This window comes from Mesoplodon densirostris, chromosome 2 (assembly GCF_025265405.1).
Source record: "Mesoplodon densirostris isolate mMesDen1 chromosome 2, mMesDen1 primary haplotype, whole genome shotgun sequence".
NCBI classification, from domain to species: domain Eukaryota; kingdom Metazoa; phylum Chordata; class Mammalia; order Artiodactyla; family Ziphiidae; genus Mesoplodon; species Mesoplodon densirostris.
The window spans coordinates 110,952,353-110,979,703 of NC_082662.1; the positions used below are offsets into that span (position 1 = coordinate 110,952,353).

The 27,351-nt window shown below is 49.8% G+C and overlaps 2 protein-coding genes across 6 annotated transcripts; both read left to right on the forward strand.

The window, feature by feature from the left end:
- The first annotated feature begins 350 nt into the window (after positions 1 to 350).
- On the forward strand, positions 351 to 26,830 carry ECM1 (extracellular matrix protein 1). 5 transcript variants are annotated; one of them, XM_060090474.1, is made up of 11 exons: positions 351 to 594; positions 1,763 to 1,825; positions 1,906 to 2,007; positions 2,113 to 2,190; positions 2,285 to 2,365; positions 3,487 to 3,809; positions 4,078 to 4,452; positions 4,967 to 5,187; positions 5,357 to 5,444; positions 7,781 to 7,927; positions 26,137 to 26,830. In XM_060090474.1, the coding sequence occupies exons 1-11, from the start codon at positions 525 to 527 to the stop codon at positions 26,191 to 26,193; spliced, it is 1,605 nt and encodes a 534-aa protein (XP_059946457.1). In that variant the 5' UTR covers positions 351 to 524; the 3' UTR covers positions 26,194 to 26,830. The 5 variants fall into 5 exon arrangements, with proteins under 5 accessions (XP_059946457.1, XP_059946458.1, XP_059946460.1 ...); XM_060090475.1 differs by lacking the exon at positions 26,137 to 26,830 and adding an exon at positions 9,379 to 9,467; XM_060090477.1 differs by lacking the exons at positions 7,781 to 7,927; positions 26,137 to 26,830 and adding an exon at positions 5,877 to 6,357 and having other exon boundaries at positions 353 to 594; positions 5,081 to 5,187.
- On the forward strand, positions 15,944 to 19,714 carry LOC132482117 (serine/threonine-protein phosphatase 6 regulatory subunit 2-like). The gene is given in 6 exon segments (XM_060087185.1): positions 15,944 to 16,681; positions 16,684 to 18,207; positions 18,210 to 18,284; positions 18,287 to 19,272; positions 19,275 to 19,296; positions 19,373 to 19,714. Coding segments are annotated over 6 exon segments (3,036 nt in total). The 5' UTR covers positions 15,944 to 16,542; the 3' UTR covers positions 19,663 to 19,714.
- Positions 26,831 to 27,351: the final 521 nt, after the last annotated feature.

Consider the following 27,351-nt stretch of genomic DNA (forward strand, 5'->3'; position numbering starts at 1 on the left):
TCTGTCTCCCACTCTTTTGTCCTGGGGGGTTGGGGTAATTGAAAAGGGGCAGCCCATGGCTCTCACTGGTCGGGGAGCTCCCTGGGATAGCTGTCCTGTTCCCCTGTCTAACAGTGCCCTGTTTCCCCAGCCCCAATTCAGCAGGTTGTCAGACCCATTCTCCAAGGAAGGCCAAATGGAGAAATTGAGGCACAAAATAAAGTCTCAGACCTCTCTTGCTCCAGGATTCTCAGAATCAGTTTCTCTTGGGGTTGGGTTCACCATTCTTCTCAATCCTGTCAGGAGCCTATAGGGTGTGTGGGAGGAGTGTCTGCCAGAGGAGGAGCAGCTGGGACTGAGTCATGGCAGGAAGCTGAGGAGGGCGGTAGCTATCCCCAGATAGACTAAAAAGAGGAGAAGGAACCAGCCCTGAAGTTCACAACAGCAGTAACAGCAACTGGAGAAGCAGGTTCCCAGAAGCCCAGCTCTTCAGATCTGCCTGAGAGGACCTACTCGGGTGGCTGCTGACCAGTCCTTGCCACAGGATGGGGACCACGTCCAGAGCAGCCTTGGTCTTGGCCTGTTTAGCTGTTGCTTCTGTAGTCTCTAAGGGAGGTGAGTTGGGGTCGGAGCCAGCACTTGGAAAGGGGGCCTGGCTAGCATGGGCCTGGGGCCTGGGTGCAGCCATCCCGGATGGCTCATCACCAGCAAAAGGATGCCCCATTTGGCTGCCTGTTTCTGAGCAGGCCTGTGGTGGGCCTAGGCACTGGAGCCTTTAACCAGGGAGGGGAGCAAGGGTACAGAAAGAAAGGAGCTCCTAGAGATTGCTGCCAAGAAACACATATTGGAGTCAAACGGACAACTGCAGGGGTGGATGGATTCACAGAGTGAGGGGCCTGATGTTTATGTGGCACCTATTAGCCAGAAGTGAGAAGAAGAGGAGCTTCCAGGCTGCTCAAAACCAGTTTACTGACCCAGAGAGCCTTGACTGACTCCCTACCTGGTTAGGAGAAGAGAGGGCATCATCCATCTACAGGGGACCAGGCACAGCCACTCTCTAGCTCACACACACATTATCTGCTTGGATGCCAAACAAAATGTTACTGTGGGAAACTATTGCAAGAGTGTCATAGATCTAATCTATCTGGAAGGCCCTGTCTTGTCCTTCCCAGGTCCTGGTCTTTTGTGACTGCAGATCAGCTACAGGTGATTACTTTCCCTGTGGCTGTGGGGTGAATTGCCTCAGGAGTCCTGAACCATCCCAGTTTCCCAGGTCCTAAATTGAGACCTGAACTAAGGGGGATCTGAGACTAGCTGAAGGGGAGGCACTTCAACTTCTGTGTGGGCTCCTTACCAGAAGGCCCAAAGATGTTTAACGGGCCTGTGGTAGGCAGGAGGGTGGAGGAGATGGGCAGGCGAGGCTCCAGCCAGTTCAAGGTCTGGACTGTGGAGAGAGCCCAGAAGCTGTAAGGGAAAGACACTGACACAAGATGAAGGCCTTCCTCCCCAGCCCCATGCGTCACACTCCCTTTAGGCCTGGACTTGGGAGACCAAAGGCTTTGAGTGTGGTAGAGGTGAGGCTGTCAGATTATCACACCCAGTCGGCCTTGACCAGGTGTGTTTGGGGGGTGGCTTAGGGGACATGGGGCAGGAGCAGTACAGAGAGGCTCTGGTGTCTTGGTTATCTTTTCTAAGCTCTTAACATCTACCACCTCCCCTTCCCATGCTCAGGGCCAGGAAAGGACCCCTCAAAACCACCCCTGACTCACCCTTCCTCTTCCAGGCCTCAAGGCTTCAGGGCAGAGGGAGCTGGGGCCAGTGCACCTCACCCACCCCCTTCAAGAAGGTAAGAGTTTGGGGGAGTGGCATGGGATTGGGGCTCCAGGAGGAAATGTGGGCTCTAACCATCTCCCTTCTTGCCGGTAGTTGGCTATGCTGCACCCCCTTCCCCACCTCTGACCAGAGGTCTCCCCATGGATCACCCTGACACCTCTCAGCATAGCCCTCACTTTGAAGGACAGAGTGAAGGTAAGTCTCAGTTGCATCTCTAGGTTTCTAGTCTGACTTACTTCCTGATCTTCAGAATGGGAGGGGAAGAAGGAGTGGGCTACTTACACACTCCGCTTTCTGTAGTACAGCCATCTCCATCTCAGAAAGCCATCCCTGTCCAAGAGGAGCTGCCCCCTCCCCAACTCCCTGTGGAAAAGAAAAGTGAGTGCTTGCCCTTTCCCTCACTCCCACCCACTACATCTTGCTGACATCAGCCTGAGCCTTGCTCTTTTGTGTCTTCACCCCTATCTTGCAGGGGATCCGCCTCTCCCTCAAGAGACCATCCCCCTACAAGCAGAGCTATCCCCTCCCCAGGTCCCTATTGAACAGAAGGAAGGTAAGTGACTCCTTCCCCTCTTTACCCTCCTGCCTACCCATGGCTGACAGCATGGGCTTTGGGGCTTCTGCCACTTACTAGCTGTGTAATAACCCTGGGTAAGTTACCTCTCCAAGCCTTAGTTTCTTTATTTGTAAAATTGGGGAAATAATACCTATTTTATAAAATTATAAGATAACATGACACAAAAGTAGCATTTATTTTCACTTCTCTATTGAGTTACTTTTTTTTAAAGCGTATGCTACTTCTTTTTTTTTTTTAATTTTATTTATTGATTGATTTTGGGCTGCGTTGGGTCTTTGTTGCGGCATGCAGGATCTCTGTTGAGGCATGCAGGATCTTTCGTTGTGGCGTGCAGGTTTCTCTCTAGTTGTGGCGTGTGGGTTTTTTTCTCTTTTCTAGTTGTGGCACAATAGGCTCCAGGGCACATGGGCTCTGTAGTTGTGGTGTGCAGGTTTCAGAATGCGTGGGCTCTCTAGTTGAGGCGTGTGAGCTCAGTAGTTGTGGCATGCAGGTTTAGTTGCCCTGTGGCATGTGGGATCTTAGTTCCCTGACCAGGGATCGAACCCGCATCCCCTGCATTGGAAGGTGGGTTCTTTACCACTGGACCACCAGGGAAGTCCCTCTATTGAGTTACTTTTTATGAATGGGAACTGGCCTGTCTTCTAGAGATGCCCGTCCCAACATGAATGCTGTTTACGCATCCTTCTGCCCCAGTAGACCCATCTTTCCTTTATCACGAGGAGATGACCTTCCAATCTAAGCAGAGAGAGAGTGAGTGACAGCTTTAGTCTGTCCATCCCCCAGCTTTAATGCTCAGACCCTGGTCGGGGTAGTGGGGTGGGGGAGCAGGTATTCTGAGCCTTGGGAAGCAGCAAAGGGAACAGGCGTGATTCGGGGTCAGGGAGCTATAAGGGTGACACCTTTCATGACTCAGGTCTCTTTTCCTTTTGGTCAGTCATTCTGAAGTTAAGAGCCACGAATTCATTTGTCCCCTTTTCGTCTATATCCTCCCAACACTTTCTCCTCAACCCCAACTTCTTTCAATCCTCCCAACTCAATCCAGCCTTTCTCTATCCCTCTGCATGTTCCCCCTTCCCATTCTGTTCTCCCCATTCTAGAAAAGCTGGCTCCCTTCATGGACCACAGCCCCCCAGAGACTGAGTCTTGGAATCCAGGCCAGCACTGCCAACAAGGCCCCCACCAAGGTGGTTGGGGCCACCGGCTGGATGGCTTCCCCCCTGGGCGGCCTTCTCCGGACAATCTGGACCAGATCTGCCTTCCTAATCGTCAGCATGTGGTGTACGGCCCTTGGAACCTGCCACAGACTGGCTTTTCCCACCTTGTTCGTCAGGGTGAGACCCTCAATTTGCTGGAGACTGGATATTCCCGCTGCTGCCGCTGTCACAGCAACACCAACGGCTTGGACTGTGCAAAAGTCGTGGTAAGGGTTGGGCTCTTGATCCTGGGGATGTCCTTTAACCCCCAGACAGTATGTGTGTGTTTCAAGGACTAGAGGCCTAGGCCTGGGTGTGCAGGAACCTCAGGTCCCTTTCGTTGGCCCTACGTCGGGCCTTCTCATTGTGCCAGAAGAGCAGAGGACAGCCTCTGCTTCTTTATTATCTGCGTACCCAGGGTCCTGTTTGGAGCCTGGGAGGAAAACAGGTACGTGGAGAGTGGGCTAACAGGCTGATCTACTCCTCTTGCTCTAGTGGGAGGACGCAATGACCCGGTTCTGTGAGGCCGAGTTTTCTGTCAAGACCCGAGCCCATTGGTGCTGCAAACGTCAGGGGGAGGCTCGATTCTCCTGCTTCCAAGATGAAGCTCCCCGGCCACACTACCAGCTCCAGGCCTGCCCCAGCCACCAGCCTGGTATTTCCTTGGGTCCTGAGCTGCCTTTTCCCCCTGGGCTACCCACACTGGACAATATCAAGAACATCTGCCAGCTAAGACGCTTCCGCTGTGTGCCACGCAACCTCCCAGCTACTGACCCCATCCAAAGGCAGCTGCAGGCTCTGACCCGGCTGGAGGGGGAGTTCCAGCACTGCTGCCGGCAGGGGAACAACCACACCTGTACATGGAAGGCGGTAAGTGGGCATCCCAGCATCCTGAGAGCCTGTCTGCCTGCCCTCCTGTCTCTGACCTCTGATCCCACCAGCCTATTCATCATCCATATACCTACCCCCTGTGAGCATGTCTGCCCATTCATCTGCCTGTGAATGTCCATCCATCCACTGTGTTCTTCGTCTGAGTCTGTTCATTGCGCACCTTCATCCTGCACTCCTGGCCTCGTCCACCCAGTACCCTACACATGTACCTGTCTGCCATCCATCTGTCCAGCTCTGTCCTCACCTGACCCTCTCTGTCTACCGTTCCAGCACATCTCCTGTGGCCAGCTCCGAACCTCATCTGTTCTTCTACCCTTCCACCTTCCCAATCCCATACATCTACAGCTGCCTCCTTGCCCTCTGGTTCTTTGCCCTTCCCTTTCGGCACCTGGGGCTGAGAGTCCCTCATCTCATAGCGTAGGGCAGTGAGGGAAGCAGTGGGTCAGGAGGGCCAAGTGTCCAGGCTTCTGATTTTCCTTTCTCTGGCCCACAGTGGGAGGATACCCTTAATGGCTACTGTGATCAGGAAAAGGCTACAAATACCCACCACTACTCGTGTTGCCACTACCCTCCTAGCCCTGCCCGAGATGAGTGCTTTGCCCGGCAGGCTCCCTATCCCAACTATGACCGGGACATCTTGACCCTGGACCTCAGCCGAATCACCCCCAACTTCATGAGTCATCTCTGTGGAAATCAAAGAGTTCTCACCAAGCAGTGAGTCTTGCCCAGTTCTTCCCCAACTCTTTTCCCTTCTCCAAAACCTCCCTTTTGGGGCACCCTCTGGGGCACTCTTGGGAAGAGCAAAATCATGGTCTGCAAGCACCATTTTGATGCCTGGAGACACCCAAAGACCCTGACCCCTACCCGTTTCCCACCAACATAGTAAGGAGATTCGTGGGCTGATCCAGAACGTGACTGCCCGCTGCTGTGACCTGCCGTTTCCAGAGCAGGCCTGCTGTGCTGAGGAGGAGGTGAGTGTGAGGGCAGGGGGTCATAGTCTCCAGGGGAACACAGAGGAGGGGAGTGAGAGGGCTGGAACTGCAGGATACCCCTTCTTTTAGTACCTCAAATCAGCCCACAGAAATAATGAGGACTACTGGGGAGATCTTTTTTCTTGGTTCCAGGAGCCTTCACTCCTGACCTGACCTGACCTGCTCCCCATCTCTAAATGCCTATTATGCCTTCTCTGGGCCTCTAGCTTCTGGCATTTCCAGATGTTCACATCTGTCCATCACAAGGCATCTAGCTGTGGAAGGCAGCCTTGTACTCTCTCTGAGCCCCAGAAGGGATCTAGGGTGAGAGCAGCAGAAGCTGAGGGAAGAGGGACTTTGGACATCCAAATAACCAGGCCTGACCTCTGACAACCTTCCTCCCCTATCATGTCTGCTTTACTCCTTCATCAGAAATCAGCCTTTATTGATGACCTGTGTGGTCCCCGACGTAAATTCTGGCGAGACTCTGCCTTCTGCTGTAAACTGAGTCCTGGGGATGAACAGATGAACTGCTTCAACACTAATTATCTGAGTAATGTGGCTGTAGTGGCTGGAGACATTAGGGATGCCAAGGACCAGGGGGAGCAGGGCCCAACTTGGGGAACAAATATCAGCCCCACCCCTGAGCCCAAGGAAGAGTGAGTCACCTCAGAGCCTTGGAGGATCGGATTAGGGGACCCCACCCCACCACACCCTCCTGGAATACTCATTACAGTAAACACCTCTTGGATTTGGCCTCATTGTGTCTGTTGTCTCACACAAACACACCCTCCTAAACCTGCCCGATTTTCTTCAGTTTCTGGCCCCTGAGGCCCACTGCCCCACCCCCACTAACTGAGCAGAAGTCTTTCCACAGGCTTTGTTGGGACCAAAATTAAATGGTTTAACTTCAGTACTTGTCATCTTGAATTTATTCACACATTTAAAAGGAATGTCACTTTGTTAGCTGGCTATCAGGATTCAGAAGTGAAAAAGATATGATTCATGTCTTTGGTGAGCCCCCAAAACGCACAGCCCTGCCTGACAGTTTTTAATCTTCACTTCTGATCCTTGAAGTCCATGTGCTTATTCCATTGATTGAACTCCTGTCGGTATGCACTGTGCTAGACTGCAGGATACACATTCGGAAAACATTCAGGTTGCTCACATTCCGGGAACCTAGCAGGTGTGATTAGTGTTGTGGCACAGGGCTGCCAGAGTGCCAGTGTGCTCGGAGCACTTGATAACCGGGCCAGAGCTGGGAGTAGGGCTTGGGGCAGTAGGGGTGCACCAGGGAAGGCCTCTGCAGGGGTGAGGTCGGAGCTTCTCCAGGAGAAGTAGAGGGTACAAGGGGGCAGGGACGGACCAGGCGAAGGGGCAACTCCTGCAGAAGCACAAAGGCTGAAAGGACCTGACTGGTGGTTGTTCCTCCCAGATGAGACTGGAAAGATAAGCAGGAGCTCATCACGAATGACTCATCTGCCCGGCTTAAAGGGCATCTTGGCACCTCTGCCGGCGGTTTCAAGCAGAATATGTGTTCATATTTGCCTTTTACGATGTCTAGTCAGCAGCCAGCCAGGCAGGAACCTGGGAGGCCAGTTCAGTTCGGACAGTGTCGTGCCAATGCCTGAGGGGAGGGCGCCGTAGCACCCAGACCGGAGCTAGACCACAGGGTGGCGGGACCCTGTGGCCCTTCGAGGTTGACCACAGGAAACTGGAGCCTACAGGCTGGAGCTGAAAGAACTAGAATGAAGGCTTAGTCCCGTGGGGACGAGTCCTCTGTGATTCTGCTGCCTGGACAACTTTCCAGAAAGCAGGACGTCCCCGGCCCAGCTTATGGAGGAAGAGGGTGAAACAGGGACTGCCGTCCTTCCCCAGCCGGGGACTAGATGAGCCCCAGCAGCTCTAAAACTGACACCCGCCGTTCCCTCCGCTCCTCCACCGCCTTTTATTTATTTACTTACACTTTTGCTCGCATAGCAGTTTTTAACCCATCAGCGTCTTAGCAGCTCCTTCGCCTGTCCGTCAGCACGGGGGCCAATGAGCGGGAGAGAGACACTCCGTGCCCCGCCCCTGCGACGGCACCCCGGCCAGCGCGGGCCTGCGTGACCCCGGCTGCGCGCTCGGGTAGCGCTCTCGACGCCCCTTTCTGATCACCTCTGGGCGCCAGAGACCGGGCTGGCAGAGGCAGGGCGCGCTCTTTCCCCGACCCCGTGCGCTCGTCCGCCCTCGGTGTACGGGTCCAAACCAGCTCGCGGGGCGGAGCCCCTGCCGGTGGAGGGACGGGCGGGCAGCTCCGCCGGCAGAGGCACCACTAACGGGCTCTGTCCCTCCAGGAGCTTCCCGGAGATGCTTTCGTACTGCATTTGCAAAGCGCCCCACCAAGTCTGGAGAGGGAATCCGAGACGAGTTGGACCACAGTCCCAGCCCCGAGGAGTTTACAGTCTACCGGGGAGGAGAGGAAGGAAACCAAGAAAACAATAGTAAGCAGCTATCATGAAAGAATATCAAGTGCTAAATAGATATAATCATCAATAACTGAGAGTTAAAAGAAGTAATTATCTGTAGGAATCGGGGTACTGTTAAATGGAGGAGGTGGCTTTCCACAGAGCCCCGAAGCATGGATAGGATTGCTGTTAGTTACCAAATGGTGAACGTGTTAACGTTTATGGCAATTCGTTGTATAGAAAAACTTAAAATATATTAAATTCAACACAGTGCTGTATGTCAATTATATCTCAATAAAACTGGAAGAAAAAAATAAGTAAAATAAAATGTACTAAGTTCAGATAAAGGAGTCAGAGACCCTAACTACTTGGAGGGGCCGGGGAAAGCTTTATGGAGGAATGCAAGCTTGAGTAGGATTTTGCTGGAAGGGAAAGAGAGGATGAACAAAGCACTGGGTGTATGCAAAGTTCAGCTAAAGTAAACAGAGTGTATGTTTGTGTTAAACAGAGTGCTAAGTATTCTGGCTATAAAGAATATTAAAAAATCATCCTCAAGGATTTTTAGCTCTATGGAGACCTGAATATCTAATGATAGATATTCTCAGGATTCTTTGGGAGCCACCTAGCCTGGCTTTCAGGTAGGTCTTCTGGAGGAGGAAATAAAGCAGGAAGTGTGGTTGGTATATTTGAAGAGCCACTAAGTAGTAAAAATAGTGTGGGGGAGTAGCTAGGCATGAGGTTGGAAATTTCAGGCTTTCTGGAAGATCTTGAAGCACTATAGAAGTCACGCCAACTTGGGGATAAGCACCTCTAAAGGGTTGTAAAAGAAAAGTGATGTGAACAAATTTATTTTTAAAAAAGATAAATTAGATGGACAGACAAGTGGATAGCAGTAGATGAGCTGGAGAGGGTAGAGGCCCGAACCTGTTCTGAGGTTGAAATTGTAGTTCTTCAATATCAATAAAACTGAGAAACTCTGAAATCCAGAACTTTGTTAATGGTAGAGAGGGTGAAAAGGGAAGGGACATCTTTTAAAGACATTTAGGAGATGGGATTGACAGAACCTCTTTGCTACAGGAGATGTCTAGGAAGACTCTCAAGTTTGAGGTTTGGGTAAGGATATGCAGGATGAGGAGCAAGTTTTACAGGAGGATGATGAGTGTTCAGTTTTGGAGTCCTCAGTAGTCAGTGTCCTTAGTGAAAAGCACCTTCAGGAGGAAGATGTCAAAAGCCAAATTCTAGGGAATTGATTGTGAATGGGAGGTGAAAAAGAGGAGGCAGCATGTGTAGCCTGCTCTTTGAATGTCCTAGACACGACACTTGGAAGTCCCTTAGCACAAATTCAGCTTGTTCAGAAATGAATTCCTCTGGGTAAATGAGGAGATGTGAAAAAGAAAATGTAGCAATAAGTGACCTGTAGAATCTGGGTGGCGGGCATATGGGTGTTCACTATTCAATCTGTCAACCTTTTTCTGCATTTTTGACAGGAGCTCATCATCTCTACCCTCCACATCTCCCTACCCCTGTGAACCCCATCTCAATAAACAGAACCACCATCTACTCAGGTATTTAGGCAACAGACCTGGGAGTGTCATTTAATTAGTCCCTCTCCTTCTCCCTTCTATTCCAATCAGTCACCAAATCTCCTAAATATCTCTTACATCCAGCAACAATGGAGTTGCACCTTATACCAAGGTTAGGTTCTAAAGTCAGTACATAAGGCAAAAGTTACATAGTCAACATAACCTTTGGAAATCCCTTAAATCACTCATAAAATACAGCAGTCATGGGACTTCCCTGGCCGTCCAGTGGTTAAGACTTGGCACTTCCACTGCAGGGGGCACAGGTTGAATCCCTGGTCGGGGAATTAAGATCCCTCATGCCGCACCGTAGGGCCAAAAGTTAAAAAAAAAAAAAAAATACAGCAGCCATGGTTTTGTGTGCACAACTCTGTAAACAAAATGTATGTGCAACTATGTATGTGTAAGCCAGGGTATAGTAATGTACAGTATATAATAGGGTATACAGTATAACATTAAAGTATTTTCAACTACATACAAAAATGAGATAGCACTCTCTCCAGCTGCAGGACATGTGGAAGCTCAGAGCCGGAGGCCAATGCTGCCAGGACCTCAGGGGCAGAGGAGGGGCTCTGCTCTTGTCTTTCAATCAACCTGTTGTTGATCTTAAAAAAAAAAAAAAAAGTGAGATAGTGCTGCATGTAGTTGTTAAATGTACACAGGGCACAAGGATGCTGCATTTCTCACCTCTTCACTGTCTCTACCCTAGTCCAAGCTTCCATCAACCCTCGGGATTATTGAAACAGCTTCCCAACTAGTCTCCTGGCTCCTTCCCCTGAGCCTGTCCAATCCATGTCCTACACACCAGGCAGACTGACCTGCTAACTGATTTGAGCAGGTCACTTTGCTGCTTTAAAACCCCTCAATGACATCCCACTGGTCCCTTAGGACAAGGTTTAAAACACCTCCATATGGCTGCCCCAGCCTTCTGCCATCTGGCCTCTGCCCAGTCTCTGGACTTCATGTCACACACACCTCTTTCCTCTTGTTCTCTAAGCCCTGTCAGAATTGGGCTTTCTGTTCCTCAGGTTCACCATACTCTTTTGTGCTTCAGGGACTTTCCCATGCTGCTCTGTCCGCATAGAACTCTCCTACCCCCTCTGCTCAATTGGTTAACAAACACTTCTTGTCTACTCAACGACCCATCCACCTCAACCCCCCAATACTTTGTTCTTGCTAAATTTTATTATTTTAAACTTTTTTAGTTATTTTTACTTTTTGGCCACGCAGCATGTGGGATCCCTGACCAGGGATCAGACTCGTGTCCCCTGCATTGGAAGCAAGGAGTCTTAACTGATGGACTGCCAGGGAAGTGCCCTTGCTGAATTTTAAATTTAGAAAAAAAACATTGTGAAAAATAATCCACATATTTAAAATGCACTAAACATAAATGTATATTTCAATGGATTATCATAAAATGAAACCCCCCTGCAACAACAACCCAGTTCAAGAAAAAGGACATTGCCTTCACCCCAGAAATCCCCCATAATACTGCTTGCTGGTCATAGACTCCTTCAACCCTCACAAAGTAACCACTGTCCTACTGTCCTGATATTTATCGTAACCATTTACTTGCTTTTTCTTTATTGTTTTACCACCTAAATATGAATCCTAAAAACAATCATTTAGGTTTTCAAAAAACTTTTATTGGGATATAATTCACATACCATACAATTCACCCATTTAAAGTGTACAGTGCAATGGTTTTCAATATATTCCATTATTAACTTTTTAAGATTGTGGTAAAATATATAGAACATGAAATTTGTCATTTTAACCATTTTTGAGTGCACAATTCAGTGCCATTAATTACATTCACAATGTTGTGCAAACATCACTACCATATAATTTCCAAAACATTTTTTTCACCCCAAATAGAAACTCTATAACCATTAAGCAATTACGCCCCATTTCCACCTCTCCGCAGCCCCTGGTAACTTTTTTTTAAATTAATTCATTAATTTGTGGCTGCGTTGGGTCTTTGTTGCTGTGCGCAGGCTTTCTCTAGTTGTGGTGAGTGGGGGCTACTCTTCATTGCACTGCTCGGGCTTCTCATTGCGGTGACTTCTCTTGTTGTGGAGCACGGGCTCTAGGTGTGCAGGCTTCAGTAGTTGTAGCTCATGGGCTCTAGAGCACAGGCTCAGTAGTTGTGGCGCACGGGCTTAGTTGCTCCATGGCATGTGGATCTTCCCGGACCAGGGCTTGAACCCGTGTCACCTGCATTGGCAGGCGGATTCTTTACCAGTGCACCACCAGGGAAGTCCCCCTGGTAACTTCTAATCCACTTTCTGTCTCTATGAATTTGCCTGTTCTAGGAATCTCATGTACAATATTTGTAGGTACTTCTTTTTTTGGCTGCATTGGGTCTTCGTTGCTGTGCGCGGGCTTTCTCTAGTTGCAGCGAGCAGGGGCTACTCTTCGTTGCGGTGCACGAGCTCTAGGTGCACGGCCTTCAGTAGTTGCAGCGCATGAGCTCAGTAGCTGTGGCTCATGGGCTCTAGAGCGCAGGCTCAGTAGTTGTGGCGCACGGGCTTAGTTGCTCCGCGGCACGTGGGATTTTCCCGGGCCAGGGCTTGAACCCGTGTCTCCTGCATTGGCAGGTTGATTCTTAACCACTGCCCCACCAGGGAAGTCCCCCACTCATCTGTTGATGGACACTTCAGTTGTTTCCATCTTTTGGCTATTGTGAATAATGCACAATCATTTAATTTTGCCCATTTTTTAATTTTATGAGAATGGAATGGGACAGAATATATTCTTTGTTATGTCTGGCTTTTTTTTTTATTTATTTTTTATTTTTTATTTTTTTCGGTACGCGGGCCTCTCACTGTTGTGGCCTCCCCCGTTGCGGAGCACAGGCTCCGGACGCGCAGGCCCAGCGGCCATGGCTCACGGGCCCAGCCGCTCCGCGGCATATGGGATCCTCCCGGACCGGGGCACGAACCCGTATCCCCTGCATCGGCAGGCGGACTCTCAACCACTGCGCCACCAGGGAGGCCCGTTATGTCTGGCTTTTAAAGCATGCATTCAGGGCTTCCCTGGTGGCGCAGTGGTTGAGAATCGCCTGCCAATGCAGGGGACACAGGTTCGATCCCTGGTCCGGGAAGATCCCACATGTCGCGGAACAACTAAGCCCGAGCACCACAACTACTGAGCCTGTGCTCTAGAGCCCGTGAGCCACAACTGCTGAGCCCACGTGCGACAACTACGGAAGCCCACATGCCTAGAGCCCATGCTCCACAACAAGAGAAGCCACCGCAATGAGTAGCCCGCGCAGTGCAACAAAGAGTAGCCCCTGCTTGCTGCAACTAGAGAAAGGCTGCACGCAGCAACAAAGACCCAACACAGCCAAAAATAAATAAATAAATAAATAAAATTTATTATAAAAAATAAAAATAAAGCATGCATTCATGTTATTTCATATACCTATAGTTTATTCATTTTCATATAGATTTCCATTTTAGAAATATACCACAACTTACCCATTCTACTGTTAAAGGATATTTGGATTGCTTCCAGTTTTAGGCTATTTCAAATATGATACTATGAAAATGGTGCATATTGTATGCATTTTTGTTGAATATACAGCTAGGAGTTGAATTGCTGGGTCATAGAAGCTGTTCAACCTGACTAGATAATGCCACAGTGGTTGTACTAATTTTTACTCCCACCAACAGGGTATGAGTGTTCCCCTTGTTCCATATCCTCACCAACTCTTAAGGTTGTCTGCCTGTTTAGCCATCCTGATGAATTTATGTTGATATCTCAGTGCAGGTATAATCTGCATCTCTGAGACTCTAAATGAGGTTGAACACGTTTTTATATGTTGATTGGCAATTTGGATATCCTCCGTCAGATGCCTGCTCAAGTCTCTCGCATATTTTTCTATTAGACTTTTCCTTATTGGTTTGTAGTTCTTTATTCTGGATATTAACTCTTTGGCATGTAATATGTTGGAAATTTGTTTACCCTCTTAATAGTGTCTTTGATGAAAAGATGTTCTTAAATTTAATGTAATTGTTAATATGTTTAGTGCTTTTTCCATGTTTTTTAAAAATTTCCCACCCTCAGATCACAAAGATCCTCTCTTATTCTTTTCTTTTATTTCATTACTTATTTATTTATTTTTGGTTGCATTGGGTTTTCGTTGCTGCGCATGGGCTTTCTCTAGTTGCGGCGAGCGGGGGCTACTCTTCTCTGCGGTGCAGGGACTTCTCATTGCGGTGCCTTCTGTTGTTGCGGATCACGGCCTCTAGGCGCAGGGGCTTCAGTAGTTGTGGCACGCGGGCTCTAGAGCGCAGGCTCAGTAGTTGCAGCGCATGGGATTAGTTGCTCTACGGCATGTGGGATCTTCCCAGACCAGGGATCGAACCCGTGTCCCCTGCATTGGCAGGTGGATTCCTAACCACTGAACCACCAGGTAAGCCCCAATCCTCTCTTATTCTATCTTCTGAAAAGTATTATCATTTGGCCTATCTCATTTAAGGCTAGCATCCACCAGGAGATGATGTTTGTTTATACTGGGATCATGATTCATATTTTATTCCATTTGGAAATTGTTATCCCAGCACCATTTGTTGAAAAGACTGCTGTTTCCCCACTGCTCTGCAGAGCCACATTTGTCATAAATCAAGTGTCCATATGTGCATGGGTTTCTTTCTGGACCCTCTGTTCTATTATTTGTTCATCTTTGCACAATACTACACAGTCTGTAGCTTTATAACAAATTTTGATATCTGTAGGGCAACTCCCTCCCACTTCGTTCTTTTTTAAGAGTATCTTGACTGCTGTTTAATGATCAGTCACAAATTTGTACAGATTCTTTTATGTAAGTATTGAAAATAGAAGAGCCATGTTGTGAGTGTTTTCTGAACAGTGACTTTCCAGTACAGTAGTTGGCCATGCTGTCCAGTACAGTAGCTGCCAGTCACTCGTGGGTCTCAAGCACTGGAAATGTGGCTAGCCCGAAGTGCAATGTCCTGGTGTAAAAAAACACCAGATTTCAAAGACTCAGCATGAAAAAAAGAATGCAATATATCTCACTAATAGTTTTTCTTTTGATTACATGTTGACATGATCTTTTGGGTATGTTGGGTTAAATGAATATATTATGAAAATTAATTTTACCTGTCTCATTTTACTTTTTCTTTTTTTTTAATGGTACGCGGGCCTCTCACTGCTGTGGCCTCTCCCATTGCGGAGCACAGGCTCCAGACGCACAGGCTCAGCGGCCATGGCTCACGGGCCCAGCCGCTCCGCGGCATGTGGGATCTTCCTGGACTGGGGCACGAACCTGCGTCCCCTGTATCAGCAGGCAGACTCTCAACCACTGCGCCACCAGGGAAGCCCTCATTTTACTTTTTCTTAATGTGACTATTAAAAAATTAAAAATTACATACGTGGCTTGTCTCACACTATATTTCTTTTTATTTATTTATTTATTTTTAACTTTTGGCCACATGGTGTGGCATGTGGGATCTTAGTTCCCCGACCAGGGTTTTAACCTGTGCCCCCTGCATTGGGAGCACGGAGTATTAACCACTGGACCACCAGGGAAATCCCACACACTATATTATATTTCTGTTGGACAACATCCAGGGGGGCTGACAAGTGGCCCCCCAAAATATCCAGGTCCTAATCTCTGGAACCTGTGAATGTTACCTTACATGGCCAAAGGGACTTTGCAGATGTGACTTAGGGTATGAACCTTTAGATGGGGCGATTATCTTGGATTATCTGGGCAGACCCTACATGTAATTACAAAGGTCCTCATAAGAAGGAGGCAGAGTGAGATATGACAACAAAAGAGAAGGAATTCAACTATGGAAGCAGAGATTGGAGTGATTCATGTAGGCAGCTACCAGAAACTGGAAGAAAAAAGCAGAAGATTCTTTCCTGGGCCCTCCAAAAGGCTGCTTCAGGAGCCTTGCTAACACCTTGATTTTAGCTCTATAAGACTCTGGCTTCCGGAATTCTGGCCTCTGGAACTGTAAGAGAATAACTTTCTGTTGTAAGCCACTAAATTTGTGGTAATTTGTAACAGCAGCCATAGGAAACTAATACAGACAATGTACTTCTAAAATTATTTTTAATTTTAATATTATACACACCATATATTCCATAAAAATTTCTAGGCTTTCATAGCACATATCAACGTTATTAGGAAAAACTAGACTACACTACCAAAGATGTCAAGGATAGCACATGATTCTGAGAGGGAGATCCAAGACCATAGTATAGTTGTGTGTAACAGGCAATTCTACTTAAGAACAGCATGGGCGCGCCCGGCCCCCGCCGCCGCCATTTTGGAGCGACCGGAGCGCCGCCCACGGCCCAAGCAGGTCCCGAGCCGCCGGTCCCGAGCCGCCGGCCCGCCGCGCTGAGTCTGCGGGCGCCGTGTCCGTGGCCGCATCGCCCGGCCGGGCCCATGTGCTCGCGGCCCACCCCAGGCCGCCCGCCCGCGCCCTGGCCTTCACCCAGGCCTCCGAGGAGCCGCCGCAATGCCCGGCCCGCGGGGCAGATGAAGAGATTATAAATCTACTGAATGAAAAAATTTTTCTTAAAGTTGCATATACTACAAGAGAAAATCCCAAATGTTTTTATATTTTGCCTAAATACAAAATTTAAACAAGGAGTTTCCACAGAAGTCAGGACCTCTGAGGAGAAAGTGTGCCAGCCCCTGTTCTGGGCTCCTCATCGGGTAGCTCAGTTCATCCTCATAGCAGCTCTATGCGGAGGGTGCTCCTTGTCCTCAGTTTACAGGGCTCTGTTCATGGAACTGCATGATTACATGGACAACATTTCTCTTTGGAAGCTGCCTTCTGTCTGATGGTTATACTAACCAGAAAAAAATGAAGAGGCAGAACTTGAAGTTCCTCTCATTTGGCTGTTGGATAAGAGTCTAGAAGATGCCGCTTCCTAGTAACCTCGGCAGCTGCTTCCCCTGCCTGAACACCTCCTTCATGACATGAAGATTGTTTCGTGGAATCTCTCCAGTGTCATAGAAGGACAGCCACTCCTCAACTTGTTCTCGAAGCTTCTCCCCAAATACACTGCTCTGTGGCTGTCACCATGTTCTGGAAGTTTGACTTGAACACCACGTCCCACGTCGACAAGCTGCTGGATAAGGAGGACGTGACGCTGCGAGAGTTAATGGACGAAGATGACATCTTGTAGGAGTGCAAGGCCCAGAACCGGAAGCTGCTGGACTTCTGTGCAGGCAGCAGAGCATGGAGGAGCTGGAGGAGCTGGAGGAGCTGGTGAGCCTCGTCACACAGGACCCAGCCCTGGACATGGAAGAGAAGGTCCACTTCAAGTACCCAAATACAGCCTGTGAGCTGCTGACGTGTGACGTGCCACAGATCAACGACCGGCTGGCAGGAGACGAGACTTGGCTCAACCTTCTTTACGACTTCTTGAACCGTGAGCCGCCCCTCAATCCTCTCCTCGACAGTTTTTTTGCAGTACGCGGGCCTCTCACTGTTGTGGCCTCTCCCGTTGCGGAGCACAGGCTCCGGACGCGCAGGCTCAGTGGCCATGGCTTACGGGCCGAGCCGCTCCGTGGCATGTGGGATCTTCCCGGACCGGGGCACGAACCCATGTCCCCTGTATCAGCAGGCAGACTCTCAACCACTGCGCCACCAGGGAAGCCCCTCCTCGCCAGTTTTTTCAGCAAGACCATTGGCAGTCTCATTGCAAGAAGAACTGAACAGGTGATTGTGTTCTTGAGGAAGAAGGACAAGTTCCTCAGCCTGGTATTGAAGCACATCGGCACCTCGGCCCTCATGGACCTGCTGCTGCACCTGGTCAGCTGCGTAGAGCCCACGGGGCTCCGGCAGGAGGTCCTGCACTGGCTTAATGAAGAGAAGATCATCCAGAGACTCGTGGAATTGATCCATGTGAGTCAGGATGAAGATAGGCAGTCCAACGCTTCTCAGACGCTCTGCGACATCGTCAGGCTGGGCAGGGAGCAGGGCAGCCAGCCGCAGGAGCCTCCGGAGCCAGACACCCTCCTCACGGTGCTGGAGTCGCAGGACTGCATGGAGCAGCTGCTGAAGAACATGTTTGACGGAGCCCAGACTGAGCTCTGCCTCGTCAGTGGGACCCAGGTGTTACTGACCTTGCTTGAGCCCAGGAGGGCGGGGATGGAGGGCTTGCTGGACTCCTGCTCCCAGGGACTGGACAGGCTGTGTGCCATCAGCTCCAGCGTCCTGCGTGGCATCGAGCCATGGCTGAAGGACTTCCACCAGCTTCTGCTCAGCCCGCCAAAGAAAACAGCGATCCTGACCACCATCAGCATGCTGGAGGAGCCCCTGGGTAAAGCCAACCCGCATGGAGCCCGCCTCGTGGCCGCTCTGCTGCACACGGACATGCCCAGCATCAACCAGGAGCTCTGCCGGCTCAACACCATGGGCTTGCTGCTGGACCTGTTTGGTAAGTACTCCTGGAATAACTTCCTGCACTTCCAAGTGGAGCTGTGCATGGCCGCCATCCTGTCCCACGCTGCCCGGGTGGACAGGGCTCTGGCCAGTGGACCTGAGGACGGGGTGGAGCCTCCACCCTCCATCAGGGACCCAGAGACCCCCCAGCCTGCTGCCAGCCGCCCCGAGAGCACGATGGTGGCCCACCTGTTCCAGAAGTGTTGCCTGGTCCAGAGGATCCTGGAGGCCTGGGAAGCCAGTGACCACACACAGGCAGCGGGTGGCATGAGGCGCGGGAACATGGGACACCTCACCCGATCGCCAACACGGTGGTGCAGAACCTGGAGGGGGGCCCCATGCAGACCCAGCTCAGCGAGGTCATCCGAGGGCTCCCTGGGACTGCCGCGGGCGCTGGGAGAGCTTTGTGGAGGAGACGCTGATGGAGGCCAACCACAGGAACGCGGTGGACCTGGTTAGCACCCACCATCTTCACCCCTCAGGTGAGGAAGAGGACGTGGAGGGCGTTTTCCCTAATGAGCTGTCCCTTCAGCAGGCTTTCTCCGAGTACCAGGTCCAGCAGATGACAGCCACCTTCGTGGACCAGTTTGGCTTCAGCAACAAGGAGTTTGCTGAGCAGGACAACAGCGTCAACGCCCCATTTGACAGGATCGTGGAGATCAACTTCAGCGTCGACAGCCCCGGTGCCGCTCTGTTGGAGGCCTGTTTCAGTGACCACATCCAGCCCTTGGACAAGGACGACGACCTCTGGGAGGACGAGGAGGCACACCGTGTGGCCCAAGTGACCAGAGCCAGGTTTGGGGGCCCTCATGCTTCAGAGAGCTTCCGGAAGGACGACCCGGAGCGCCGAGGCCAGGGTGGGGAGGAGAGCTCGAGAGCAGACGGGGACACGGCTTGGGCGGGTGCCCCTTGGGCTGCCGCCCAGAAGGAAGGTCCTCGTGTTGAGGGTGGCTCAGAAGCAGGTGCCCCGTGGACGGTGTTTGATGAGCCGGAGAATTCCATGGCCTCGGTCCCAGCACCGGCAGTGGCGATGGGCGTGGGTTCCAGTGTGTGGGTGGCCAGCTCCCCCAGTGCCTTGGCTCCAGAGGAGAAAGGCTGGGCCAAGTTCGCTGGCTTCCAGCCTTTCTGCTGCTCTGAGTCGGGGCCCAGGTGCAGCTCCCCGGTGGACAGAGGTCATGGTGATGCCCAGGGTGGCCTGAACCAGGGCCCAGAGAGAACCCTTGGCCCGGCCACTCCGGGTGCCTGGAACGCATGTGTTACCAGGAAGGCGCCCCTGGTGGCCTCCAAGAGCTGTGAGGACAAGCAGATGGCGGCTGTTGCCTCGGAGGCTGTTAGTATGGGTCCCGGTCAGGAGGCCGCCCCCTGCCTCCCATGTCAGTCCCCAGGTGTGGGCGGGAGTGTTGTGGACAGACGTGGCCTGTGAGGTGTCCAGGGAAGGGCCCTGGGCCCTGTGTGGCCCACAGAGTGGACTGAGTGCGCCACCAGCACGCCTCCAGATCTGGCCTCCCTTGAGCCTGTGGAAGTGACCTCTGCCCCGGTCGTGGCCGTCCTTCCCGAGGCTGCCATGGCAGCCACCACAGTACCAAGCAACACGGGTCCCTCCCTGGCCACCCTGGCAGTCTCTCCTGTGCTGGCCGTGGCCGTCACCACTGCAGCCCCAGCTGGCCCAGCTGTCTCCACGGCAGCTGCCCTAGGGACGGTGACAAAGGACAGGCAGACTGACGGGCCGCCGCCTGCAGGAGCTGTGCCGTAAATGGCCTTATGTGATGCTGCTGCTGCCACCCAGCTTTGGCGCCCCAGCCAAGAAAACTACCTGGTGACGCACTTCGTGTTTTTAAATTTAATTTAATTTAATTTAAAAATAAATGCTGCATTGGTAAAGCTGGCAGTTGGAACCAGTCAGACAGCCCAGCCTGCATTTCTCCTGCCTGACTCTGGGTGGGCCTCGAGGGTCCAACCTCACGCACAGCAATAAGGCCTCAGACGGGGGCTCTGCCTGGGGGGGGCCGTGACTCCAGACACTGCGAGGACCGAGGGCTGGGCTGGGCGCCACGGGCTCTGAGCCTGTTTTTATCCATTATTTAAAAAACGCAGATAGAGCCACATGTTTGCACTTTTTATCCAGCGCAGGAGAGGGTCTCCGAGGCTCTGGGGACAAATGTTGGTCTGGAGCTGGGCTGGCCAGACAGGGTTTTAGCTGCCTGGTGGCCCTGGGAGCTGGCCTTGAGCCGGGCTGCAAACTTGACTGACTTAAAAATAAAACGAGCCCCCCGCAGCCTGGCAGGGTGTCCCAGGCTTCCCTCCGCAGTGGGCAGTGGTGGCGCCTGGCAGGAGCTGGCCACGGGCTGCAGGACGGGGTGCGGAGGGCCCAGCAGGGCCCATGGGTGGGGGGCTAACCCTGCACCTGCCGTGGAGGGCAGGGACAAGCTGTCCTGGGGGTGTGCAGAGTTATCTCACGTTACTGTTGTGATAATCTGACAGGGCACCCAGATCCCACAACTCCCAATAAAAGTTGTTATTCTCACCAAAAAAAAAAATAATTAAAAAAAAAAAAAAGGACAGCATGGTGTATATCCAGAAGAGAATAGCCAAACTCTTACACCTCAGTACTAAGAAACAAACAATCCAATCAAACTATGGGCAAAAGATTTAAATAGACATTTCACATAGGAAGATACAAAATTCGTTAATAAGCATATGACAAGATGCTCAATATCATTCGTGATTAGGGACATGCAAATCAGAACCACGGTGAGGTACCATTTCACACCCACTAAAATGGCTATAATCAAAAAGACAGAGACTTCCCTGGTGCTGCAGTGGTTAAGAATCTGCCTGCCATCGCAGGGACACTGGTTCGATCCCTGGTCCAGGAATATCCCACATGACATGGAGCAACTAAGCCTGTGCGCCACAACTACTGAGCCTGCGCTCTAGAGCCCACAAGTCACAACTAATGAAGCCCTTGTGCCTAGAGCACGTGCTCTGCAACAAGAGAAGCCACTGTAATGAGAAGCCCGCGCACCGCAACAAAGAGTAACCCGGGGCCTCCCTGGTGGCGCAAGTGGTTGAGAGTCCGCCTGCCGATGCAGGGGATACGGGTTCGTGCCCCGGTCTGGGAGGATCCCATATGCCGCGGAGCGGCTGGGCCCGTGAGCCATGGCCGCTGAGCCTGCGCGTCCGGAGCCTGCGCGTCCGGAGCCTGTGCTCCGCAACGGGGGAGGCCGCAACAGTGAGAGGCCCGCATACCGCAAAAAAAAAAAAAAAAAAAAAAAGAGTAACCCGTTTGCCGCAGCTAGAGAAAGCTGACGCACAGCAATGAAGACCCAACACAGCCACAGATAAATAAATAATACATAAATAAATTCATTAAAAACAAAAAAAAGACAGAAGGACTTCCCTGGTGGTCCAGTGGTTAAGACTCCACGCTTCCACTGCAGGGGTCGGGGGTTTGATCCCTGGTCGGGGAACTAAGATCCCTCGTGCCCGCGTGTCGGCCAAAGAAAACACACACCAAAACAAAAGACAGATAAAAACAAATGTTGGCAAGGTTGTGTTAAAACAGGAAGCCTTAGACATTCCTGATGGGAATAAAAAATGGTACAGTCACTTCAGAAAACTGGAAGTTTCTCAAAAGGTTGAAATATATTTACCATATGACCCAGCAATTCCACTCTTTGGTGTCCTCCCAAGAGCTATGAAAACATATATATCCACATAAGGACTTGCACACAAATGTTCCTAGCAATATTATTCCATAATATAGCCAAAAAGGAAACCAAATTGGAAACATCCTAAATGTCCATCAACTGGAGAATGGATAGATAAAATCTGGTATGTCCATACAATGGAATACAATTCAACAATTAAAAGGAACAAAATACATGTTATGGCATGGATGAACATCAAAAAGCATGCTCAGTGAAAGAAGTCAAACACAAGAGACCTCATATTGTATGATTCTATGTATAGGAACTATCCAGAGAAGGCAAAGCTATAGAGACAAAGAGTAGATTAGTGGTTGCCTGGGGTAGGAGTGGGAGAACAGGATTAAGAGTAAACGTGCCAGGGCTTCCCTGGTGGCGCAGTGGTTGAGAGTCTGCCTGCCGATGCAGGGGACACGGGTTCGTGCCCTGGTCCGGGAAGATCCCACATGCCACGGAGCGGCTGGGCCCGTGAGCCATGGCCGCTGAGCCTGCATGTCTGGAGCCTGTGCTCCCCAACGGGAGAGGCCACAACAGTGAGAGGCCCGCGTAAAAAAAAAAAAAAAAAAAAGAGTAAATGTGCCATGAGGGATCCTATTAGAGTGATGAAAAAACAATTTTTTTTGGCCACACCACACGGCTTGTGGGATCTTAGTTCCCCAACCAGGGGTTGAACCCAGGGCCTCAGCAGTGAAAGCACAGAGTCCTAACCACTGGACCGCCAGGGAATTCCTGAAAATATTTTTAAACTGATTTATGGTGGTGCTTACCCAACTTGGTAAACTTTTAAAAATGTCATTGAATTGTACACTTGAAAAAGGTGAATTAAATTATATGCAGAATAGGCTTTAATAAAGTTACTTTTTAAATTTATTGTTTATTTATTTATTTTGGCTGCATTGGGTCTTCGTTGCGGTGGCTTCTCGTTGTGGAGCACGGGCTCTAGGCACAGGGCCTTCAGTAGTTGCAGCACGCTGGCTCAGCAGCTGTGGCATGCAGGCCCTATAGAGTGCGGGCTTCAGTAGTTGTGGCTCGCGGGCTCTAGAGCGCAGGCTCAAGAGTTGCGGCACACAGGCTTAGTTGCTCCGCGGCATGGGGGACCTTCCCGGACCAGGGATCGAACCCGTGTCCCCTGCATTGACAGGTGGATTCTTAACCATTGCACCACCAAGGAAGTCCCTAAAGTTATTTTTTTAAACATGGGTATGGAAGATAGACCATTTAAAATACTTAAGACATGTTAAATACATAATTATGATTCCAAATTGCCATTGATTTATGCTTTGTATTTCACCAAAATGTATTTATCCATTATAGAAACTACTCCCCTTCCCTGCCTATGGAATGTTAAGTTTGCAGTCAAGGTGATATGTCTCCCTTAATTTGATATGCCACTAATTTATGGTTGTGCAGAAATATCAACAGCCTCATTTAAAACACACACACAGGGCTTCCCTGGTGGCACAGTGGTTGGGCGTCCGCCTGCCGATGCAGGGAACACGGGTTTGTGCCCCGGTCCGGGAAGATCCCACATGCCGTGGAGCGGCTGGGCCCGTGAGCCATGGCCGCTGAGCCTGCACGTCCGGAGCCTGTGCTCCGCAACGGGAGAGACCACGACAGTGAGAGGCCCACATACTGAAACACACACACACACACACACACACGCATTTACATTTATCTAAATTTGTAAAAAATAATGAGGTGAGGTAGAATTTCCTCCCTCTTGAAAATTTGTTTTTAGCTACTAAAAAACCTAATGTTTCCAGGGCTACTGAAAATATACATTTACAAAGTCATTTACAAACTATTTTGAGGGTTAGTATTGATACAAGGACCACTGATAAACCTGATGTAAAATGTCCCAGACGTGACTTCCTATCTCCTGTGCACCCAAGGCTGCACCAAAACTCTCCTTGTTTTCTCTAGTAAGTCTTCCTCTCTTCCTCCTCCTCCTCCGTTTTCTTTGAGGTATTCTTTACATACCATTATTGGTTTGTTTGTTTGTTTTCTTATTTAACTCTCTCTTTTGCCTTTCCTCGTTTTTTATATTGTTTAGACTTTTTTTAAAAAAATCTGGAGATTTATCCTTTCCTGTCTCTTTTGATTGGCTTCAACTTTTTCAGGGCAACCTTGTACATCTGCCATGGATTGTAACTCCCCTTCAGTGGAACTGGCAGTGGAACTGGCTCGTGAACTGCAGGATGTGATCTTAGGCGCTGGCATCCCAGAAGTGACTGTGGGAGGGCAAGAAGATGTGCCTTAACTGTAGAGTCTTTGGGATTTTCTATGCACACAATCACAACCACTATGAGTATCAATAGTTTTGTTTCTTCCTTCTGATCCTCTTGTCTTTTATTTATTTTTCTTTTTTACTCCCCTGGATAGACTTCAAAAAAACACTGATGGGAAGCAGAGATTGAGGGCATCCTGACCTTGTGTGGTTCTTGATTGTGGCAGGCAGCCTCCAGGATGGTCCCCACTGACCCTTGCCTACTGGTGTTCACACCCTTGTGTAGTCCCTCTCTCATGTTGTTTATGTGACCAACAAGCATGGCAGAATTGATGGTATGTCATTTCTGAGGCTAGGAAGTGAAAGATATAGTGGCATCTGCCTCTCTATTATCTATGGTACCTATTGTTCTAATTTTTTTTTTTAGATTTTATTTATTATTTATTTATTTTATTTATTTTTGGCTGTGTCAGGCCTTAGTTGCAGTGCATGGGCTCTTCATTGTGGTGCGCGGGCTTCTCTCTAGTTATGGTATGCGGGTTTTTCTCTTCTTTAGTTGTGGCGCACAGGTTCCAGGTGTTGTGGCGCATGGGCTCTGTAGTTTGCAGCACACGGGCTCTAGTTGAGGTGCGTGAGCTCAATAGTTGCGGCACGCAGGCTTAGTTGCCCCGCAGCATGTGGAATCTTAGTTCCCTAGCCAGGGATGGAACCCACGTCCCCTGCATTGTAAGGCAGATTCTTTGCCACTGGACAACCGGGGAAGTCCCCCTATTCTTATTTATGCTGTTTTATACCCTTGGGTTATATCTGTGTGCTGGACATAGTTTTTGAGAAATTATTTATAGAAATTCCTTGAGGCTCAAGATAATATCATCTCCACTAAACAGAACTTATTTTGCCAGCTCCTGAGGGCACTAGCAATCTGGAACCACATAAGTCTGAAATTTTCACCCTAGCCCCTTGAGGCTGCCAGTATTGCAGCTCAGCCTTTTCCAAAACAAGAACCCCAAGGCATAAGCAGCCTTTAGGGAAGGTTTCACTTCGCTTTCTCATGCTCTTCAGTATCTCAGCATCTCAATTCAGCAATTCTTCAAATCTCCTTATTTCTCCGATGCTTTTAAGATGACTTTGTAAAGTTTTTGTTTTGGTTTGGTTTGGTTTTATTGGTATGAGGGTTTGTCTGAACTATCTAGGCTTCCATATCCAGAACTGTTGGTCCCTTTGACCCTCATTTGAGGGATCCAATAGGCAGCAATATCTTCACTGTGCTGTAGGATGAATCATAATTGGGCTAAGTCAATCATGGTAACCCCCTTCTTCTATGCCTGAGGTGGGCATATGACCCACTTCTGAGGGAATAAAAAGACACAAGAGGAAAATTCCTGAGAACTTGTGGATGAATTTTTGTGCCCTTTTAAAAGAGAGCTGATCGGGAACCAGAGCCTTTTCTCTTTATTGTGCTTTGGGGTGATGTTATGGAAGGAAGTCACACTTGAGTCTGTGGCACCCCTCTTATGACTGAGGGAAAAGCCAAGAAAATTGCAGAAGTGCCAACTCATGGGGTTTTTTTTTGTTTTGTTTTTTGTTTGTTTTGTTTTTGCGGTATGCGGGCCTCTCACCGTTGTGGCCTCCCCCGTTGCGGAGCACAGGCTCCGGACGCGCAGGCTCCGGACGCGCAGGCTCAGCGGCCATGGCTCACGGGCCCAGCCGCTCCGCGGCACATGGGATCCTCCCAAACCGGGGCACGAACCCGTATCCCCTGCATCGGCAGGCGGACCCCCAACCACTTGCGCCACCAGGGAGGCCCCAACTCATGGTTTTTTATATTGTGGAGCCACTTAAAAATCCTGGAACCCTTTGCTTCCAAGCTTCTGAAATATTCTTATGGTTTCACTGTTAGTCAGGTTTTCTGTTACGTGCAGTCCAAAGTGTTCCTAATTGACATATCATCCTTCGACACTCAGGTTTAAATAACATTTCCTCAGGGAAGCCTTTCTGAAACCTCCAGATCAATACATTCAGTAATACACTCTACTTTCCCTTTAGTGCCCCTCATCATATTTCTAATATCTGTTGAATGATAGTCTCTCTCTGGGCTGTAAGCTCTATGAGAATAGAGACCATGGTAGGTGTCCTAGAGCCCAGCCCAGTGCCAGGCATGGCAGCCTCTTATAAATAAGTAACTATCCAAGTAGACAAATAAAAGCATCAAGAGCACAAGTGGAGGGAGAAACTAGATAAAAACCCTGGAGGATGTGAATTTAAATTTGTGCAACTGTTCTTCTTCTAACAGACAAAAACTCTTAAAGCTCAAAGAATCAATACAGGGCTTCCCTGGTGGCGCAGTTAAGAATCCGCCTGCCAATTCAGGGGACACGGGTTCAAGCCCTGGCCCGGGAAGATCCCACATGCCGCAGAGCAACTAAGCCCGTGCGCCACAACTACTGAGCCTGCACTCTAGAGCCTGCAAGCCACAGCTACTGAGCCCGCATCCTGCAACTACTGAAGCCCGCATGCCTACAGCCTGTGCTCCGCAACAAGAGAAGCCACCGCAATGAGAAGCCCGCGCACCTCCATGAAGAGTAGCCCCTGCTCGCCGCAACTAGAGAAAGCCCGTGACACAGCCAGGAAAAAAAAGAAAAAAAAAAAAAAGGATCATTACAGAGGGTTGGAATGACCATCGTGAGAACTGGGTATGAATGTTCATCTGGGAAAAGTAAGAGTTGCCAAGTAGTGCTAAAGACCCAGCTGGGATTAGAAACCGTGTATGTGCATTGGCATCAGTCGGCAGAATTACGAGATTTCCTCCAGCAGTGGTCAGCTGTCGGTGTGGGAAAGAAGTTGGGTAATTAGATTGATCCAAAGATGGGGGCTCTCAGGACAGGCTGCCTTCTGTTCTGGTCTCTGGTAAAGTAAGTAAAAGTAGATATGGAATTTTATTTAATTTATTTAATCTCTCAATAGATTAAACCTTGTAGAACTCAAAAGGCCTGCCCTTTCATTCCAAACTGGAGAATATCCCTTGGCTGAAGCACTCACTGCAGAGGTCTGCCCCCATCTCCCACTTGCCATGGAAAGGCTTATGAGGGGGATGTGTAAATTTCCTAAAGTGTGTGTGTGTGTGTGTGTGTGTGTGTGTGCACGCTTGTGCATTTTTCTGGGGGAGTGTCTATAGTTTCCACCAGATTCTCAAAAGGGTCTGTGATCCCGAAAGGCAAAAACCACTGACTTGGGGTTAGCTCCTAGCCGTGAGCCACTGTGTGGATCCACTGTGTCAATCAGGGCTTGACTGATGGGTAGTCACAGCCCTGCTTATTAACGAGAGGTGGCATGGCACAGTGGTAGATGTGTAGACTCCAGGGTCAGAGGCCTGGGCTATGCCACTTAGCTCCTCAGTTTCTTATCAAATGGGAATGATAATCACAGTTCCTTATCTCAGAGAGCTGTTGCAAAGATTAAATGAGTTAGTACATGTAAGTGCTTAGGACCATGCCTGGCACTTAGTAAG